Source organism: Oncorhynchus nerka, linkage group LG10, assembly GCF_034236695.1.
Source record: "Oncorhynchus nerka isolate Pitt River linkage group LG10, Oner_Uvic_2.0, whole genome shotgun sequence".
Classification (NCBI taxonomy): Eukaryota; Metazoa; Chordata; class Actinopteri; order Salmoniformes; family Salmonidae; genus Oncorhynchus; species Oncorhynchus nerka.
Window position 1 is genome coordinate 64,341,993 of NC_088405.1, and position 21,382 is coordinate 64,363,374.

Consider the following 21,382-nt stretch of genomic DNA (forward strand, 5'->3'; position numbering starts at 1 on the left):
AGTGGGCTGGGTAAACATACAATACCTTGCTACCTCACTACCTGGCTGCTTGGCTCCCTGGCTGCTTGGCTCCCTGGCTCCCTGGCTACCTGGCTCCCTGGCTCCCTGGCTCCCTGGCTACCTGGCTGCTTGGCTCCCTGGCTGCTTGGCTACCTGGCTGCTTGGCTCCCTGGCTACCTGGCTACCTGGCTGCTTGGCTCCCTGGCTACCTGGCTACCTGGCTCCCTGGCTACCTCACTACCTGGCTGCTTGGCTCCCTGGCTGCTTGGCTCCCTGGCTGCTTGGCTACCTGGCTGCTTGGCTCCCTGGCTACCTGGCTACCTGGCTGCTTGGCTCCCTGGCTACCTGGCTCCCTGGCTACCTGGCTACCTGGCTACCTGGTCCAATGCCCAGTGTGTTTTACCCTGGAGGAAAGGATGTCCATGACACAAGGAGCCTTATTAGTTACGTTTCCTGCCTGTCCATCTATTTGGATGTTTTCACATATTTTGGTCAGATATTGTGTCAGACATGGTTTATAATGCGACCTCTCTGGTTTTTAACTTTCACTTCTGGTAAGTCCTACCCTGTCTCTGAGCACCTCATTATGTCTGGAGGAATCCCTCCTGCCCTGTTCACCTGTAATGAAGAGAAGGAGCCAGGTACTATAACCATGTTGTAATTGCTACTGCCCTACATACAGCATGTCGACATGAGAGCTGTGTAGGGGAGCTGTATAAGAGGACAACTGGACAGGGCTCTGTCATGTCAGCTCAACATATAATAAATGACTATTAACAATGACAATGTCCCCATCTTCTCCATGTCTAGGTGACTCAAGCTTGGTCTGCAGTGACATTCATCCACTTCACCCTATTGGTCTTCTATACCATGAGCTCTGGCTCCGCCCAGGATGTGGCGGTGGAGCATTTCTTGCGTGACATAGAGAGGAGGGGCAAGCGGCTACATTGCGCTGTGATTGGCTGCGAGGAGGAGCAGTGTCCCCGCGGCGACATGAACCTGCTGTATCGTAAGAGCCGGCTGGACTGGAGGCACAAGGACCAGGAAGGCAATAAGAAGAGGTGAGGAGAGATGAACTGATCTCAACTCACAGCTGCATGCTGCACTGGAGAGATGGAATGAAGATTATTCAGTTCAGTTCAATTGTACATTTCTGAACTGAAGTGGAAGAGTTTTGTTGTTCATATTTTATGTGCAATCTCTTAATTGTCATCCTAAGGGGAGTGGGGGCATGTAGAAAGGAAGATAAGAAACCAGATGAGAGGAACAGAAAATGGGAAGAGAGGAGCTTTATGGCCTTCATTACAGGGCCAATGTGGCCCATTGGTGTCTATCTAGATTATGGCACACACACTTCCACACCCACAGGCGCACACACACACATATACACACAGGCACACTTAAAGAGAGACACACACACACACACACACACACACACACACACACACACACACACACACACACACACACACACACACACACACACACACACACACACACACACACACACACACACACAGAGAGCTCTGCTCTTGGCTTTTCTTCACATAATGCAATGAGACAGAAGACAGTTGCATCTCTGTTCTCCATGATGAACATGCTCAGTGCTGTTTCCTCTCCCTGCGCCAGCTTCCCTCCTCTCAAAAGGAAGGTGCAAAGCTCACATTGTCTCCCTGCTGCTTCACCACTTCATAAGGAATGATGGCAGAATTAAGGCTCGTCAGTAGTACAGGACACATTGTGACCTAAAAATGAGGCCTACATTTGATGTGTAGTTTGTTATGTTTTATCGCTCTTGCTTCCTCTAGCTCAAACAAACAAGGCAACATGCACTCAGGGTTCACTCACCTGCGATAACCTCCTAAATGAGGCCTTTGATTGCATGCTCGGAAGCTCAACATCTCCTCCTCCTCTTCTCACACACGCAAAGACCCAGTTACCTAGGCTTGCTCTTTCTCTCTCTCTCTCTCTCTCTCTCTCTCTCTCTCTCTCTCTCTCTCTCTCTCTCTCTCTCTCTCGCCAACACACACACATACCAGACATACACATACACAGATGTGTGCACCCACGCACTCAGCCCTCACTCGTTGCCAGCAGGGAAACAAAAAGGCGGTTGTTGCCCCCGGCAGCATTCCTCCAGCACCATTTCTCCAGCACCATTTCTCCAGCACCATTCCTCCAGCACCATTCCTCTGGTCCTGCTAGGGAAGTCAGATCCCACCCATTCATTCCCTCTGTCCTTCCTTACAATGGCTACCTCTCCTCTCGTCGCCACGGTGGAACAGGAATCGGAGAAACAGGTTGAAAAAAAGGACACGAGCCATAGCTGACACTCAGTAGAGGGTTTCTGTTCTGTGCCAGACAGCCAATCATTTCCTTCTAGATGGTTGTAGCGGTATCATTTCAGCTCTTTTCACGGTAGTTGTTGTGCACAGTGTTTTTCTAAGGACTTCAGCCGCTGTTGTTACAGCTGAGTCACCTTTATAAAGGATCATTTACAGACCTATACTGTCTATTTTATATGCAATAACTCCAGATTTGGACCACGTCAGCTGCAACTCCCCGTCCCATGTTGTTGCTCATCAGGATACACTGTTGTATGGATTCTGCTCCAATTTAATCAACCAGTAGCTTTATTGTAGAGATATAGATTTTGGTTTCACCTGTTAGGAAACCAAAGATGTTCTGAATCTTTGGTGTTCATGCATGATGGTAGTTTGGATGTGGTCATGATGACCTTCAAAAGACCTTCAGGGATTATCCATATGAAGTTTTTGAAAGTAAAATTGGCTTTAGAGAGCTAATAAGAATTGAGTGATCTGTTTAATCAAAGGAACAGCACAGTACTTTATACATTCAACTCCAATATATTTTAATTGAAGAAAACTCCAGTTTTAATTTTTATGCTGCACTGCCACACCTTTTTTTCAGGCAATAAATAGCCCCCCAAAAAAATGCAGTTATTTTGTGTGCTTGTTTGCAGTATGTTTAGTACTGTACATTGGCAAGCAATACCATGTGAAATTTCATGGGTTTTAAGACAAACCACTAAACCAATAAACAGGCAAGCCAGTTGCCATGGAAACAGATCAAATGCTTGGCAGAGGTCATGATGAGTGTAGTGAAGAGACAACGTAATAAAACAGATAAAGAATTAGTTAGAGATACCCAGTGACACAGTGATGTACATACAGGGAGATTACAGTCAGAGAGGAGTTGCTAGATTTTGGGGAGTTTGATTTTAGGGGAAGTAATTTCCTAATTGAATGTGTTTGTGAGCTAGGGGAGCAGATGTGGAGGGAAATGGAAGGACGGAAGAGTCCCCCCTACACCCAATACTGGCATGCACAGCTGCTGCACTGCCTCGCCCAATCTCTCATCACTCACTCTTCAACGGGAAGCTAGTCTCTCTGTGCCATCCATGTATGAGCAGCAGTGTGTGTGTGACAGACAGAGGGAGAGGAAGAGGAGTAAAGGACTGACGCTATTTAAAGAACGTTTCTGAAGAGAAAAAGAAAAAGGGAGCGAGGCAGAAAAGGGGAGGGGCAACACAATGGGGAAATAAATTAAGGTCCTTGACTGAGACGTGATTAACTGCTGAATGACGGAATGCTGTGCTTCCTGTGTTCTCCAGCTCCAGCCAGAAAGACTCCTCCTCAGCCACGGTGGGCAAGGTCCGTGACCTGGCGTCCTTCCGACGCCACTTCCGCATGGGCTTTATGACCATGCCTGCCTCCCAGGATCTGTCCCCTCACTCCTGTGCCTCTGCCATGGCCCCCCGCTCCCAGTCCTGCCATGCCGTGGGCGCTAGAGACACAGGTCTGGAGAATGGGGAGGATTACTCTGACACCCAGTCACAGCACGGCGGGCGCTGCCCCCCTACCAAACCCAAACGACACCCCAGCACCCGCCTCAGCTCCTCAGACCCCAGAGCACCTCACATCCTCCCGGACACCCCTCCACCGCCCCTACCCACTCACTCGCAGGCCAAACACTCAGAGAAGAAGAATGGTAGGCTCCTGCAACAGTAATGAGGGCAGTGAAGTGGGGAAATTTGGAAATGTGGGTTATTATTATTGTCCCTGTTGTGATGATTGAAATATCTCTAGTTCATTGCTCTGTCTCTTTCCCCTCCAGCAATGAAGAAGTCAGACTCGGGGGACATGTCCAAGAAGGTGCCGCCTCTGAAGCCCAAACGAAGTCCTAGCACTCAGCTCTCGTTTGACCCCCCACCGGCCCGCGTGCCCCCTCCTGCCATGCCCCTGCCTTTCCAGGGCGGTGAGGGTAAGCCCCAGGGTGAGGAGGGGGATGATGAGCCTGTCTACATAGAGATGGTGGGCCAGGTGTTCACAAGGGAGAGCCAGACTGCCACCCCTCACCCTGTCACTCCCGTCGCCACCACACCCGACTCAGACTCAGACCAAAACGAGGCCATCTATGAGGAGATGAAGTACCCGTTGCCAGAGGACAGAGAGGGACACAAACGCATCCCTCTCAAACACGAGAGACTCAAATCCTCCAAACACCACTCCTCTGGCATCTCTGCCCCTCTACCTCGCCCCTCCTCCTCCCCTCCTGTTCCAAACCTAAAGCCACAGTGTCCATTTCCCACTCCTCGCCCCTCCCCTCCTCCACCTCCACCACCCCTGTCCCCCAGCCACTCTCCTCCAGCCCGCAACCCCCACGGGCCCCGACTCCCTATCTCCTCCAGGGGAACAAATCAGAGACAGAGTCCACCAGTAAGATCCCGGCCCCCTTCCCCAACCTGCTGCAACACCGGCCTCCGCTGCTCGCCTTCCCCCAGCCTGCTGCTGCCTCCAGCGGGGTCGGGGTCCAACACAAAGCTGTTGCTGCCAAACTGGGAACCATCAGCATCCAGACCTCCTCCAGTATGACAACGCCATCCAGCACCTCCTCTGCCTCTACCACCCCCTCCTCCAATCTCCCCATGCTCCTGTCAGGCTGTAAGGAGTCTAAGGAAAGAGACAAGCAGAGCAGAGACAAAGACAAAGACAGAGACAGAGACAGCCAGCTCGACCCTGCACCAGGTCTAAGGGCCAGGAGCCACTCCACACCGCTGCCCCCTTCCTCCAAGTCCACCTCCCCTTACTCCCACCAGCACCACCACCCCCACCACCGCCCCTCACACTACCACCACTACCGCAAGCCAGATAGAGGAGACTCGCCCAACCCCAACACCAACAACAAGAATGGCTCAGAAACCTCCTCCAAGTCCACTGCCCAGACCCAGACCCAGGGCTCGGGCAAGGAGGGCAAGTCTGTGAGCTTCTGCTTGAAGTCAGACAAAGGAGACAGGGACAGGGACAGAGAGAGGGACAGAGAGAGGGAAAGAGACGGTCACAGGGACAATCACAGAGACAGAGACAGGGACAGTGACAGAGAGAGACACAGGGAGAGAGACAGAGAGCGAGACCGTGACAGAGACAGAGAAACAGGGTCCCACTCTACCTCCTCTCAGGCTGAGAGCACTCCCACCACCAACAGCCATTTATCCCAGACCAGCACCAGTTCAAACCCAAACCAGTCCTCCTCCACCTCCTCTCACTCTCGCCCTCACTCTCGTTCCCACCTCCAACGCTCCCACACCCCTCATGGCCTGCCTGCCTACAAGCCCCCCTCCTCAGACAGCCCCCTGCTCTGGACCTACCCCTCAGTGGGCTTCCGGAGACCCCCGGCGTACGACAGCCTGCGAGGAGGGTCTCATCTGCCCTCGTTGCACCACCAGGGTCACGGTGATGTGGCCTCCAAAAGCAGCACGGTGCCTGGGCCCGTCCAGGGGAAGGCTGGGTTCATGCCCTGGGACAGCAGTGGCTTTGGAGACGACGGGTCCTACTGGCCCGTGCAGAGGAAACTCTCCTTCAGCCATGGCAGCCGAGAGACAGCAAGAGAAAGTAAGTTAACATGTGCTGGGAGGGAATCATGGGTTAAAATTAAATATTTAATCTTATCCGAAGTTCCTCTCATCCCTTTGAGGGATAATCAGACTATTAGACTGTAAATTGAGTGTCATCTGTTACTATACTGTCAATAGACAATCATTGTATGTTAACTCAACAATTCCCTTCTGTCATTCCCCTCTCAGAGGATGAAGGACGTGCATGGAATGGTAGTGCCGATGCCCTCCTGAGGGTGGACAAGGAGGAACTGGTCCCAGGGCATCGAGGAAGAGGAGGAGGAGGAGGCCACTCTGGGATCCCAGTACGCTTCACTGGAGGGAGGGGCTGGGCCACAGTGAGTCCCTGGCCGGGATGGAGGAGGGGTTCTTGGGGTTCCGAGCCCTGCCTAGAGGGGGTCTCCCTCTCCCCTGCCAAACCTTCCCAGCCTATCGCAATGGAGGTAAGCACCTAGACACCTAGAACAGAATCCTTCTAGCAGAATCTTTCTGAGGGAAAGTGCTCTAAAGTATGTCAAGGATTTCACTAGCACACAAAAAGTTATTTAGAAAAGAGATAACATCAGCAGATGCCTCTGAAGATCCTATTAGGTGGATTTCTTCCATCCACAGTCACATGATCATAGTGTTGTGGGTTAAGATCATCAGTGGCAGCATGTGTAGTACCAGAGCTATATATACACACATATACACATACTTATGCACACAATACCTCCCCCACATGTACCAGCGGTTGTACATAGACACATGTAAGAATGCACTGCCTTCTATATGCACAGCTGTTCTCCCTGGCAACATGAACAGCACAATAAACATGATTGATTTGTGGCTATAGACAGGTGTATGAACATTGCTTGTTATTTTTGTGTTCCAGAACTGGGTCGATTCGGCCGCTCATCATCCACCTCTGGGGCAAGGCAGGTGGGTGGATGCGACGTTCAGAGGCAGAGCAGCCTGCCTCATCGAGAGGCACTGAGTCAGGTGAATAATACCTATTATTATAATAACGATGATCTTTGGTATTACTGTGATTACTATAATTTGTACAAGTAGTAGTATTGGAATTATTCTGAAGAATATGGTCTTATCATGCCATGCCCATTCTTATCATGCCCTGTGCTGATAGCAACAACCCTCCTCCTGAGCTATTTATAGTGTGGAGATATGTTCAGTGAGCAGAATAAGGATGTGGCCAGCAGCCTTAAAGAATAAGTCCAGGAGAGAGCAATGCTCCAACTGACGTATGCGGAGATGTAAGAAGTATGCTTCTCTACAGTGTTTTGGAGCAGTGAGCCGGTGTCCAATCGTGTTGCGTTTTGCCCAGTCACTTGGCTGCATCTCAAATGCTGACGCAGTTCAAGTGTGCTGTGCTGCAGAGACTGTCTGCGTGTGCTGCCTGACCCTCCCTCGCACACCACGGGAGCCACAGGCCCAAAGATGGTGTCACACTGCCCCCTAGTGGTAGGATATGGTGCAACACATTATTATAGACGCTGTGGTGGTTGCTGAGCTTGGTCTTCAATACTCAAATAAAATTGAATTGTATTTGTCACATGCTTAGAAAAAAACTGGTGTAGACTAACAGTGAAATGCTTATTTACGGGTCCTTTTCCAACAATGCAGAGTTAAAGATAAAATAAAAAATAGAAATAGTGACACAAGGAATAAATACACAGTGAAAAATGAGTAACAATAACGAGTAAATATAACATGGCTCTATACAAGGAGTACCAGTACCGAGTCAATGTGCAGGGGAATGAGGTAGCTACAGTATATACAGTTGAAGTTGGAAATTTACATACACCTTAGCCAAATACATTTAAACTCAGTTTTCACAATTCCTGACATTTAATCCTTGTAAAAATTCCCTGTCTTAGGTCAGTTAGGATCACCACTTTATTTTAAGAATGTGAAATGTCAGAATAATAGTAGAGAAAATTATTTATTTAAGCTTTTATTTCTTTCATCACATTCCCAGTGGGTCAGAAGTTTACATACACTCAATTAGTATTTGGGATCATTGCCTTTAAATGGTTTAACTTGGGTCAAACATTTCAGGTAGCCTTCCACAAGCTTCCCACAATAAATTGGGTGAATTTTGGCCCATTCCTCCTGACAGAGCTGGTGTAACTGACTCAGGTTTGTAGGCATCCTTGCTCGCACACACTTTTTCAGTTCTGCCCACAAATTGTCTATAGGAGGGAGGTCAGGGCTTGAGGATGGCCACTCCAATACCTTGACTTTGTTGTCCTTAAGCCATTTTGCCACAACTTTGGAAGTATGCTTGGGGTCATTGTCCATTTGGAAGACCCATTTGCGACCAAGCTTTAACTTCCTGATTGATGTCTTGAGATGTTGCTTCAAAATATCCACGTAATTTTCATTTCTCATGACGAGATCTATTTTGTGAAGTGCGCCAGTCCCTCCTGCAGCAAAGCACCCCCACAACATGATGCTGCCACCCCCGTGCTTCACGGTTGGGATGGTGTTCTTTGACTTACACGCCTCCCCCTTTTTCCTCCAAACATAACGATGGTCATTATGGTCAAACAGTTCTATTTTTGTTTCATCAGACCAGAGGACGTTTCTCCAAAAAGTACGATCTTTGTCCTCATGTGCAGTTGCAAACCGTAGTCTGGCTTTTTTATGGCGGTTTTGGAGCAGTGGCTTCTTCCTTGCTGAGTGGCCTTTCAAGTTATGTCGATTTAGGACTTGTTTTACTGTGGATATAGATACTTTTGTACCTGTTTCTAGCATCTTCACAAGGTCCTTTGCTGTTGTTCTGGGATTAATTTGCACTTATCGCTCCAAAGTACGTTCATCTCTAGGATTCAGAACACGTCTCCTTCCTGAGCAGTATGACGGTTGCGTGGTCCCATGGTGTTTATACTTGCGTACTATTGTTTGTACAGATGAACGTGGTACCTTCAGGCATTTGGACATTGCTCCCAAGGATGAACCAGACTTGTGGAGGTCTACAATTTTTTTCTGAGGTCTTGGCTGATTTCTTTTGATTTTCCCATGATGTCAAGCAAAGAGGCACTGAGTTTGAAGGTAGGCCTTGAAATACATCCACAGCTACCCCTCCAATAGGCTCAAATGATGTCAATTAGCCTATCAGAAGCTTCTAAAGCCATGACATCTTTTTTTCTGGGATTTTCCAAGCTGTTTGAAGGCACAGTAAACTTAGTGTATGTAAACTTCTGACCCACTGGAATTGTGATACAGTGAATTATAATTGAAATAATCTGTCTGTGAACAATTGTTGAAAAAATGACTTGTGTCCTGCACAAAGTAGGTGTTCTAACCGACTTGCCCAAACTTTAATTTGTTAACAATAAATGTGTTGAGTGGTTGCAAAACAAGTTTTAATGACTCCAACCTAAGTGTATGTAAACTTCCGACTTCAACTGTACATACAGTGGGGGAAAAAAGTATTTAGTCAGCCACCAATTGTGCAAGTTCTCCCACTTAAAAAATATGAGAGAGGCCTGTAATTTTCATCATAGGTACACTTCAACTATGACAGACAAAATGAGAGAAAAAAATCCAGAAAATCACATTGTAGGATTTTTTATGAATTTATTTGTAAATTATGGTGGAAAATAAGTATTTGGTCACCTACAAACAAGCAAGATTTCTGGCTCTCACAGACCTGTAACTTCTTCTTTAAGAGGCTCCTCTGTCCTCCACTCGTTACCTGTATTAATGGCACCTGTTTGAACTTGTTATCAGTATAAAAGACACCTGTCCACAACCTCAAACAGTCACACTCCAACTCCACTATGGCCAAGACCAAAGAGCTGTCAAAGGACACCAGAAACAAAATTGTAGACCTGCACCATGCTGGGAAGACTGAATCTGTAATAGGTAAGCAGCTTGGTTTGAAGAAATCAACTGTGGGAGCAATTATTAGGAAATGGAAGACATACAAGACCACTGATAATCTCCCTCGATCTGGGGCTCCACGCAAGATCTCACCCCGTGGGGTCAAAATGATCACAAGAACGGTGAGCAAAAATCCCAGAAACACACGGGGGGACCTAGTGAATGACCTGCAGAGAGTTGGGACCAAAGTAACAAAGCCTACCATCAGTAACACACTACACCGCCAGGGACTCAAATCCTGCAGTGCCAGACGTGTCCCCCTGCTTAAGCCAGTACATGTCCAGGCCCATCTGAAGTTTGCTAGAGAGCATTTGGATGATCCAGAAGAAGATTGGGAGAATGTCATATGGTCAGATGAAACCAAAATATAACTTTTTGGTAAAAACTCACCTCGTCGTGTTTGGAGGACAAAGAATGCTGAGTTGCATCCAAAGAACACCATACCTACTGTGAAGCATGGAGGTGGAAACATCATGCTTTGGGGCTGTTTTTCTGCACAGGGACCAGGACGACTGATCCTGTGTAAAGGAAAGAATGAATGGGGCCATGTATCGTGAGATTTTGAGTGAAAACCTCCTTCCATCAGCAAGGGTATTGAATATGAAACGTGGCTGGATCTTTCAGCATGACAATGATCCCAAACACACCGCCCGGGCAACGAAGGAGTGGCTTCGTAAGAAGCATTTCAAGGTCATGGAGTGGCCTAGCCTGTCTCCAGATCCCAACTCCATAGAAAGTCTTTGGAGGGAGTTGAAAGTCCGTGTTGCCCGGCAACAGCCCCAAAACATCACTGCTCTAGAGGAGATCTGCATGGAGGAATGGGCCAAAATACCAGCAACAGTGTGTGAAAACCTTGTGAAGACTTATAGAAAACATTTGACCTCTGTCATTGCCAACAAAGGGTATATAACAAAGTTTTGAGATAAACTTTTGTTATTGACCAAATACTTATTTTCCACCATAATTTGCAAATAAATTCATTAAAAATCCTAGAGTGCGATTTTATGGAGAGAAAAAAATCTCATTTTGTCTGTCATAGTTGAAGTGTACCTATGATGAAAATTACAGGCCTCTCTCATCTTTTTAAGTGGGAGAACTTGCACAATTGGTGGCTGACTAAATACCTTTTTGCCCCACTGTATAGGTACAGGTAAAGTGACTAGGCAACAGGATAGATAATAGACAGTAGCAGCATTGTATGTGGTGAGTGTGAAAGTGTGTGGGTGTGTGTGAGTGTGGCATTAGTATGCATGTGTACGCATGTTATTTGTGTGTGGGTGTATGTGTGTGTTGGAGTGTCAGTTTAAGTATGTGTGAGTGTGTGGGTAGCGTCCAGTGTGTGTGCATAGAGTCAGTGCAAGAGGGTCAATTCAGGTAGTCCGGGTATTTAGCAGTCTTATGGCTTGGGGATAGAAGCTGTTCAGGCATTCAGTGCTACAACAAAGATTCATTGTTTACATGCATACCCCAGGTTAAATTAAAGGTAATGTACTGATACAAAATACCCAAATCATGCATCTTCCTTTAACTCCCCTTCTTTCTCCCTATCTGCCTCTCTCTGGCCAGTTGCATGGGCTGTCCCACTCCTCCCAGACACCCTGCAGTCCCAGTCTGTCTCGACAGCAGCAGCAGCTCCAACTCCATCAGCAGCAGCTGCAGTTACAGCAACAGCTCCAGCAGCTGCAGCAGCAGCACCACCTCCAGCTGCAGTTCCAGCACCTGGCTCAGCTAGCCCAGGGACAGCCTCTCAACACCGGGGGCGCCGCCGCATCCGCAGCCCAGACCCAGAGGGATGGTAAGCTGCTGGAGGTCATCGAGAGGAAGCGCTGCCTATGCAAAGAGATCAAGGCCCAGCGGCGCCCGGAAAAGAGCCTGTGTAAGCAGGACAGCATGCCTATCCTGCCCAGCTGGAGACGGACCCCTGAACCCCGCAAGACGGGCACACCTCCCTGCCAGAGGCCCCAGGCTGTGGTGTGGGACACTGCCATCTGAGGGGGGCGGGTAGGAGAGGTACAGTAGAAAGATAAGGGGCAAGTACTATGTACTAAATAAGTACTATTGGGCACAATTGTTGTGAGACACAAGAAGTTTACAAGTGGAGAGAGATGGTGGGAATCACTTTCTACAAAAGGTGGAGGACTGTTTTCTCTCTTAGGAGTGACAGTGTGATTACCGCTGACCACAGAAGAGAGAGAATATGCATGAGAGTAAGATGAGAGTTTTGTGCTCTCACATGGTAAGACACATTTCATGCGGAGCTGATACAAGGTCGTCAAGGTTACTGAGATGTTTAGAGGTGTGTGGGCCAGAAAAATAATGAACAACTGAAACATAAATGTGATTTAAAGTATGACTTTGTAGAGATGGAAAAAGATGGGGAAGATTCAGTTGAGGGATATACCAATACAACATGAAACCAAGAAGAGACATACAATCAGTCAGTACTGTGTGATATTTTACACGTTAAATGTGATTTCTTACCCTTTAAATGTAGTATTCTAAAAGCCCTTCCTTGACTCTTTATTCATTTATTAAACTCTAGTCGACTCAACTTCGCTGATATAAAATAAAAGGGGAGTATTTATACTATAAGAGGGAGTATTTATACCCTAAGAGGGAGTATTTATACTATAAGAGGGAGTATTTATACCCTAAGAGGGAGTATTTATACCCTAAGAGGGAGTATTTATACTATAAGAGGGAGTATTTATACCCCAAGAGGGAGTATTTATACTATAAGAGGGAGTATTTATACTATAAGAGGGAGTATTTATACTCTAAGAGGGAGTATTTATACCCTAAGAGGGAGTATTTATACCCCAAGAGGGAGTATTTATACTATAAGAGGGAGTATTTATACCCTAAGAGGGAGTATTTATACCCTAAGAGGGAGTATTTATACCCCAAGAGGGAGTATTTATACTATAAGAGCAACACTGGTTCAATTCATTTGGCCTAATTTTCCCTAAATTAAAGTAACTGTCCAGTGTTTCCAGATTACTATGAAATATTACCTATAACTACTTACATTATGAGTGAAATAGTTTTCCTTCCAACATTTTATAATTAAGTATGTTAAAAATCAGCTTTTCTGTGTTGGAATGGCGTGGGCGTACCAGAACAACAGAATGGTGTGGGCGTACCAGAACAACAGAATGGTGTGGGCGTACCAGAACAACAGAATGGTGTGGGCGTACCAGAACAACAGAATGGTGTGGGCGTACCAGAACAACAGAATGTTGTGGGTGTGCCAGAACAACAGAATGGTGTGGGCGTACCAGAACAACAGAATGGTGTGGGCGTACCAGAACAACAGAATGGTGTGGGCGTACCAGAACAACAGAATGGTGTGGGCGTACCAGAACAACAGAATGGTGTGGGGGCGTACCAGAACAACAGAATGGTGTGGGCGTACCAGAACAACAGAATGGTGTGGGCGTACCAGAACAACAGAATGGTGTGGGCGTACCAGAACAACAGAATGGTGTGGGCGTACCAGAACAACAGAATGGTGTGGGCGTACCAGAACAACAGAATGGTGTGGGCGTATACTGTTGATTCAAAATATTAATGTGTGTAGGCCACTCAGGAGTATGAGGAAATAGCATGCATTTTTAAACCTCTGAGATACAAGTTTAAGTAGTTTTTTCTCTCCAATGTATACTTTGGCCACAAATACAAGTATAGGACAAGTCAACAACATTATTTGGTATGAGTTAACAGAATATAAACTTTTGAAGTGAGATTTTCACTGAACAGTTACTTTAAGTACAGCTTACATCAACTCATGGTTAACATGAAACCTCTCTCCCTCAAATGTCATGGACATTGGGAGGGAGAGTTTGAATGAGACTTAAGGTTGATCCTCAGCAAGATACATTTTATACACACTTGTGTTCAAGCATATAGACATAAACTTGGTTTCCATCCAATTGACGACAGATTTACATGCGAATATTCTCAAATCCACATAAAAACAATATGTGCATTTTCCCACCAGAGATGTGTTTCCATTAAATGAACTTGTTGCACATAAAAGGCTGTGAGTGATGAATTAGTGCACATAAAAATAAATGTTGCTGTTAAATTGTACTACATAAAAAATACTTTTTCAAGTCTACTGGTGGTTTTCGAACAAAACATGTTGCTTTATTATAGCGAGTGTGCACACCGATATTGATGAAAGATTATCATGGACAAAAGAGTAAGATTATGTGCATTTGTCAAACGGCAGCCAAGCATCGATGATCATGTCACCCGAATAAGACCATCGATATTTATTGGAAAGTAGCATCAAGCTCATCACCTTGCACATTCACCACCCAGTGAACTTCATCGTAATTAGCCTTATAAACTGCATCCTTTCCCGACGAGTCCTAGTGGGATGACCACACAACATGTCTTCGCGTGACTTCAAATTTACTTCGATATGATGGTTATAATATTAATATTTGCGCATAATAGCATTTCCACCGATATTTCTCGCATAATTAATTTTACCGACACAAAAAGATCCCACCTTCTCTAGTATATTTTGTTTTGTCGACGTTTGAAAAGTTTACTAAAAAATGTTCTGTTTCCATCAGGCCTGGCATTACATTTTTTTGTACTTTCCTCACAAAAAAAGTTTGGATGGAAACCTGGTTACAGACATTTAAAACACACTTCTCTCTAGCCTTTTATAAAAATGAGATGGGATAAGGGATTCTTACTATTATAGAAGCATTGAAACATGTTGAGTACATATGAGATGGATTGGTTTGCCTTGTTGTTTGGGTAGAAGTAGATTGTTATTGTGGAGATAATCATGATTGAAGAGGGAAATACAACCTGACTATTTGCATATTTGTAATGTAAATATACAGACTTTCTCAAAGTTTCTGCAATTTTATAGCAATATGTTCCCAATGTGGGAGAAACGATGTTAAAGCGTGTCAGCTGGCCAAAACATATCTCAGACTTGAACTCAAAGTCACAGTTAACGTGTCATATCCTGCATGTCATTGATCAGACATACAGTACTGTTTAAAACCACATCAATTAATTGTGAGGAGATGGTCATTTGAGATTTTAACATTATTCTTGAAGATGCCATTATATAACTACATACAACTTGAAAAGTCCTACTGAAATGTTAAATTGGAGTTGTTTAAAAAGATGAAAGTGTTGCTGGGGGAATCATTTAAAAATACATTATGACAGATGGCACATTCTGTACACTCAAATGCAATACAAAAGGACACATGTGACTCACTGTTGCATATTGCTGATGAAAACAAAGCACGGGACACACCTATCAACACAGACAGTAGAAGAAGCTGCAGTTGATAGGGCTGTGTAACATCATCACACACACACCTCAAACAGAATGCTGGAAGATCCTGCATAAAAACATAGCATAGGCTTACGAGAAACAAAACCCCTATATATTACTGTAAATAGATGTACAACTGTATTGAAAATGTAGCAATTGTTTCCACTTTCATACTTGTAATCAATAAATATAATGTAGCATATAATGTATAAACGTACATTTGTTCAATTGTTTAAAAAAAAAAAATTAGTTACTTTATCTGTTGCAATTGGTCTACACACACATTACTGTATGATTCCACCAATAAATGACAAGCCCTCAAGACGAAGGCAATGTCTCACAATTGTCGTATCATATTTGTGCAATATTCCCTTTATGCAGTACATACAGTTGTATTTATGCCCTTTTCTATATACATTGTATTTATGTACAGGTTTGAACAACTCAGTTTGATCATTGTTTGGACATTTTCTTAAATACTTTGCTGCTATCTCGAACTACTACTACTACTGTTGTTGTTAATTAAACTACAAATACAATTTCAGTATTCATGGCCATATCTAACATGACTACTATTGTGGTTGTTACATACTTGTTTTTATCTACTGAAAAAGCCATGTGAGATGAAGTTTGTACTTTAATGAGTCAATCCCTCTGTACTTGTATTCTGGCACTTGAATGTCTCCTGGTTGATGTAGTTGTTTTACTAGTTAAGCACCAACCTGTACATTTGCAGTTCCACCCCGTGAAAAAGTATCCAAAATGTTGAGGTGACATTGCACCAATGTTACTAAGTCACTGCTTCACGTTTTGCCCACTTCACCAGTCAGTTTTGATGGTTTTATTAGTTTTTATTATCAGTCATTTGACTATAGTTTAAAACAAACAAACAATGATGAAGACCATCCTGAGGGAGAGAAGGAACTGCAATGCATGCAGGGATTCCTTACATTGAAAACATGTCAGAGTTTGGGTTCTATCCCAAATCCATTGAAAAGTGTGCCCAATTGTATTTCAGATATACCAAGTTATCATATTGTTTTTAATTCATCACAACAATTGATAATTTATGCATCATTTACTAACTAGTTTACAGAAGCTGTCAGCTTTGTGTGTTGACTAAAACAGTGGCCAATATATGAGTGCCATACTATATTGATATGGTAAGATACGGTGTACCTTGGAAATCACTGCAGTGCTATATTCACATTGATATCGTAATTAAATACATTTTATATAATGAACAGGATTTCTGCATGTTTATGTTTCATGTCATGACATACAAGCGTGCTAACAATCTCTTCACATTTCTTATGTTTTAGGTCTTATATCTGCTATCATTGGTAACATAAGTAGTGGTGAATATAGAAGATTGTCTCTGGTTTAAACCATTGCAGACAGTCAGAATGCACTCTAACAGGATTCTGCTGCAAGGCCATGGACCCGGTGACACCGCGTGTTGTAATGTCTTAGATCTCCATGTGAGGGCACCATTCTCATCAAATCAAATTTCATTGGTCACATACACATATTTAGCAGATTTTATTGCTGGTGTAGGGAAATGCTTGTACCAGTTACCAATCTCTGAGATTCATCAATGCAGTATACTGTATGTACACACACGCGCACACACACACACGCGCGCGCGCGGATGGATGCCAGCGGCAGAGCAGGCCACGTCATAATATGGCACCGGGACTACTGCAGAGTAATCCATCAGATTTTAGACTTGACCCTGCATTGCCATTAGACTGACTGGGAGACCAGACGCCACGCAATGCAGGGATCAATTTAACTAAGGCAACTCCCCAAAAGATCTGGACAGGCTTTATACTGACTCTGCCTATAATCAGATCACCCTGCTTTTCCTTGTTGGCTAGCCTCTTCTACAGTAAACTACGTGATCATTGACATCCAGTTGCCAGTTGTGTGCAAATAAGCATCACATTGATATTGTGTGAGTCAGCTCCATATGGCTCTCCTTCCTCTTCCTTCCTTCCCTTGTGACGGCCAGGTTTAGAGGACTGCAGGGGAATTAACCACAAAATAATAAACACATCCTCGGGGGAATCTGCATTATTCACCGTGTGTGTTTCAGGAAGGGGATGTTGAGGGGGAGACATTTCATTCAGATGGATGTGACTATGAGCTATGTTCAAGACTCTCATTTAATCCCACCAAATATTTCATATATTTCTGTGGCACCACTGTCTTTAGACACATGCACAGGATGCAGTTGGAATCTCCAGTGCTTATAATTAGTTGGAATGCTTGTCACTCAAGTCCTTCCTCTGACGTTAACTGAACAACACAGGTTGTAGGGGGCATATGATTGGTTAGAGAGGGATGGTTAGGGGGTGAGGTTTGAGTGACGATGAGCGAGAGAGAGACTGGTAAAAGAGAGAGAGAGATGAAGAGAGAGCGCTTTACTGCAGTATCACTACATTTCAGCATCACTCATCAAAACTCTGCGGCATGCGGACTGTAAGGAATTGCTATTTCGTATGCAGGTGACTAACTTACTGCTAATTACATGGCTACAACTCACAGTAAAGCCTGTGGGGTCCCCTACAGGATAGCTCCCACATTACACACATAATCTCCTATGTAACCGAACACTGTGTGCCCGAAGAAGATCCTACGATGACGGACAGACAACTGAGCCAATGGCGGAAGACTACAGACTACAACCAGCTGAACCAATCCGGAGATCCGATCTTCCTAGGGTCAACCTACTTTCTGTGACGTATATAAGGGCTGTGCTGACTGTTTACGCTCTCTCTGCCTGCTGTTCCAACACGAACTAACGGAAGAGCCGTATTTACGTGTACCAGATATTCTCCCTCTGAAATAAACTGTCGCTTGTCGTACAATTTTAACACCTGGTCTGAATCGATCCTTAACCGGCTCACCCTTCTAATATCCTTTTATCAACAGGACGAGAACGGCAGATGCCGGGGTTGTACTGAGTGTAGTGTCAACATTAACTGTAATTAGATACCCTAGCACGGAGCTGCCAGATTTTCATCCATCTTGCAAAGCAGCTCTTCATTTGTGCACTTGATAGCGGTTTTCTGCTTTCTATCTGAGTAATTGGCACCCGTTTGTTTCCAGAGCAACTCTGTAACAAGTTTTGTAGTGTAGGCCTACCTCACAGCTAGATACTTCACATATCACCCTAACGACTATCTACATTAGGCTATAAAGCCCGGTAATAAAAACATCTAGAAATGGCAAAAGATGCCGAGAAGAGCACTTGGAAGGACACCATATGGAACCCCAGTACGCGGGAATTTTGTGGCAGGACAGCGAGCAGCTGGGGTGAGTAGTGATGGTCGCCTGCAGCAATGCAGCACATATGGCCCCTCTACCTCTAAAACCATGGAGGAAGACAGGTCTGTCATTAATGACGTGAGGCCCATTGTTCAGTTTAGCAACAACCACGAAGGGTAAAGAAAGCTTCAAAACATCGGGAAATCCAATTACATGTGTTTTGCTTGAAATTAACATGCTATATTTGTAGGTTTAAAAAGTATTCGTGCGATTTGAAATGTCTGTATAATAGATAATTTACTACAGCACTACTAATATTCAACTTGGACTTGAATAATGTAATGTAACGAGCCTGGGTTTATAAACTCGTGCGAAATCGACAGCCGCACGAGCATGCTTTTGCGGCACAGTCGATAGCGCGCCGGACCTCGGGCTCAAAGGTCGAGGGTTCGAGACCTGCTCCCTGCTGTTTCATTACAGTATTTTCTGTAGTGTAAGTATTTCGCTAGCTGGTTGGATGGGCGGCTAGCGGATTAAACTCAACGATTTACGATTTACAGTGACTAGTGTGTGCGGACTGGAGATCCGACGCCACACACAAATCAGTTTCTTTATAAAAAACTACTGATTTCAGCACCCCAAAGTATAGCCCGCAGTGTAGGCAGGTTGGTATGGCATAGATAGCTAGCATTACAGATCGAAAAAAGGTTATAAAGTATTATGCCGGCTAGATTATGCTAGCGTGTAACCTTATTTGGGTTATGAAACAAATGCCTAATTCGATAATAGTTAGCTAACTAGTATTTGGGTTGCTTGAAAGTTGTCATGTTCAAAATGCTCAACAGCTAGCAGTTTAATCAGTCACTTTAGACCGCGCAGTCAGTCCCGACCGTAAAAAACATGTTATTCAAAACAGATTTGTAATTGACAACAACTAGCTGGCTCGGGTTTTTAATTTGCACACTGGTGATGTCGTTTCCTCATCAATATGTTTTTATTTACGCTGATGAAGAGTGACACACTGTTTCTGCCTTGCCACAAGCTATATATATATATAGCATAGGTATGCATAACATGCACGAGTCATGACAATTGACAAACGCTTAGTTTCGTCTCATCGATATTAGCTAGCTACTAGTAGTAACTTCGTCAGCCAGTCATGAAATTGGTTGCGAAGTAATCCAACCCGTTAATGTGCACGATATAGTTCCAGGTCTAGCCTCCAGAAATACACTGCAGTGGAGAAGTAAAGAAAAACTAAATGATAATGTTCCCACTCACGCTAGATAAGAACCCAGCAAACATGCATGTTTTTACAGTGGCACGGGACACCCGCCTGCATGCAGTTACTGCATTTAGTTATAATTTTACTACTTCGGCTTCATAGTTTGAAATAAATGGTCAAAGTTATTTTATTTTTAAATGAGCAGGTCCGCAGCATCTCGTTATCTACAGGCTTTACAATGATGTCATGAGCATCCTTTAATTGTACACTTAGGAATGCGTAGAGTCAATTTGACCAGGCGGAAATGTAGAATTTGTGAACAGATTGTAGCACAGCCTGTAATGCGCAATTTAAAGCTTCTGCCTCACCCGAGCATCAAGTTAATAAGATTGGTTGCTGTTGTAACAATTGTCCTCTTCTTCTGACAAGGAGTAGGAGAAGTCAGACCAATGTGCAGCGTGGTAAGTGTCCATTTTAGTTTATTCAACTGAACACAAAGTGAATGATACAAACGAAAACCGAAACAGTCCTGAAATGTGAAACAAACATTACAACAGGAAACAATCACCGACAACTCAAAAGTGAAACCAGGCTACATTAGTATGGTTCTCAATCAGGGACAACGATTGACAGCTGCCTCTGATTGAGAACCATACCAGGCCAAACACAGAAATCCCAAAACATAGAAAAAGGAACATAGACAACCCACCCAACTCACGCCATGACCATACTAAAACACAGACATAACAAAAGAACTAAGGTCAGAACGTGACAGCTGTCCAGTGCAAGGCTGTGCTGAAGCTCAGATGTGCCATTATGTGTGGTTTGAGCTTGTGTGAGCTCAGGAAATTTTGCCTACATTATTATTTGTATTTATTAATTTCACTGAGTTTTATGCGCAATGTGTCTGGACATACAACCTGATCTCATAGACTAGACGAAACATAGTAAATGGTAAATCCCGGACACTTAAATTAGTATAATATGTTACATTTGGTATGGTTGCGTAAGACAAAAGGTTAATGAAAGGTGGATGGGTGGGCGTATAACGCAAACATCTAGCAACCTGAAGGTTGCATGTTCAAATCTCATCTTGCACAATTTTAGCTACTTTGCAACTTATTTTTTAGCATGTTAGCATGTTAGCCCCCAACCTTAATCCTTTTAGCTAACCCTTCCCCAAACCCTAAAGTTAATCCTTCAACCTAACTCCTAACCTTAACCCTAAGCTTAACCTCTAACACTAACCCCTAGCCTACCTAATATTAGCAACAACAAATTGGAATTCGTAACATATTATACGTTTTTAATATTTGTAACATATTTTACATTTTGCAAATTTGTCACATACATCCACCAATGAATGCATGCCATACGAAACATAACATGTCATACTACAAGGAATTGCAAAAATCACTGAAGCTGGAGTCATTGACACAGCCCATCTGTAAATAGCCCACCCAACTACCTCATCCCCATATTGTTATTTATTTATTTGCTCCTTTGCACCCCAGTATCTCTACTTTCACATTCATCTTCTGCACATCTATCACTCCAGTGTTAATGCTACATTTGATTTATTTCGCCACTATGGCCTATTTATTGCCTTACCTCCCTAATCTTACTACATTTGCACACACTGTATATAGATTTTTCTATTGTATTATTGCCTGTATGTTTGTTTATCCCATGTTTAACTTTTTGTTATTGGTGTCGCACTGCTTTGCTTTATCTTGGCCAGGTTGCAATTGTAAATGAGAACTTGTTC

General features: G+C 44.3%; 2 protein-coding genes across 2 annotated transcripts in view; both read left to right on the forward strand.

Moving 5' to 3' along the window:
- Positions 1 to 810: 810 nt before the first annotated feature.
- LOC115125672 (neuronal tyrosine-phosphorylated phosphoinositide-3-kinase adapter 1-like) lies at positions 811 to 12,477 on the forward strand. Its single transcript, XM_029655204.2, is given in 8 exon segments — positions 811 to 1,061; positions 3,635 to 4,011; positions 4,138 to 4,568; positions 4,571 to 5,912; positions 6,104 to 6,241; positions 6,244 to 6,357; positions 6,789 to 6,895; positions 11,369 to 12,477. Coding segments are annotated over 8 exon segments (3,126 nt in total). The 5' UTR covers positions 811 to 870; the 3' UTR covers positions 11,795 to 12,477.
- Positions 12,478 to 17,510: 5,033 nt separating this feature from the next.
- Positions 17,511 to 21,382, forward strand: part of LOC115136462 (sodium/potassium-transporting ATPase subunit beta-2-like) — a 64,998-nt gene continuing 61,126 nt past the window's right edge. Inside the window, exon 1 of the mRNA XM_065023679.1 lies at positions 17,511 to 18,437. Coding sequence (XP_064879751.1) covers positions 18,347 to 18,437 — 91 coding nt within the window. The 5' untranslated portion in view covers positions 17,511 to 18,346. The remainder of the gene's footprint in view (positions 18,438 to 21,382) is intronic.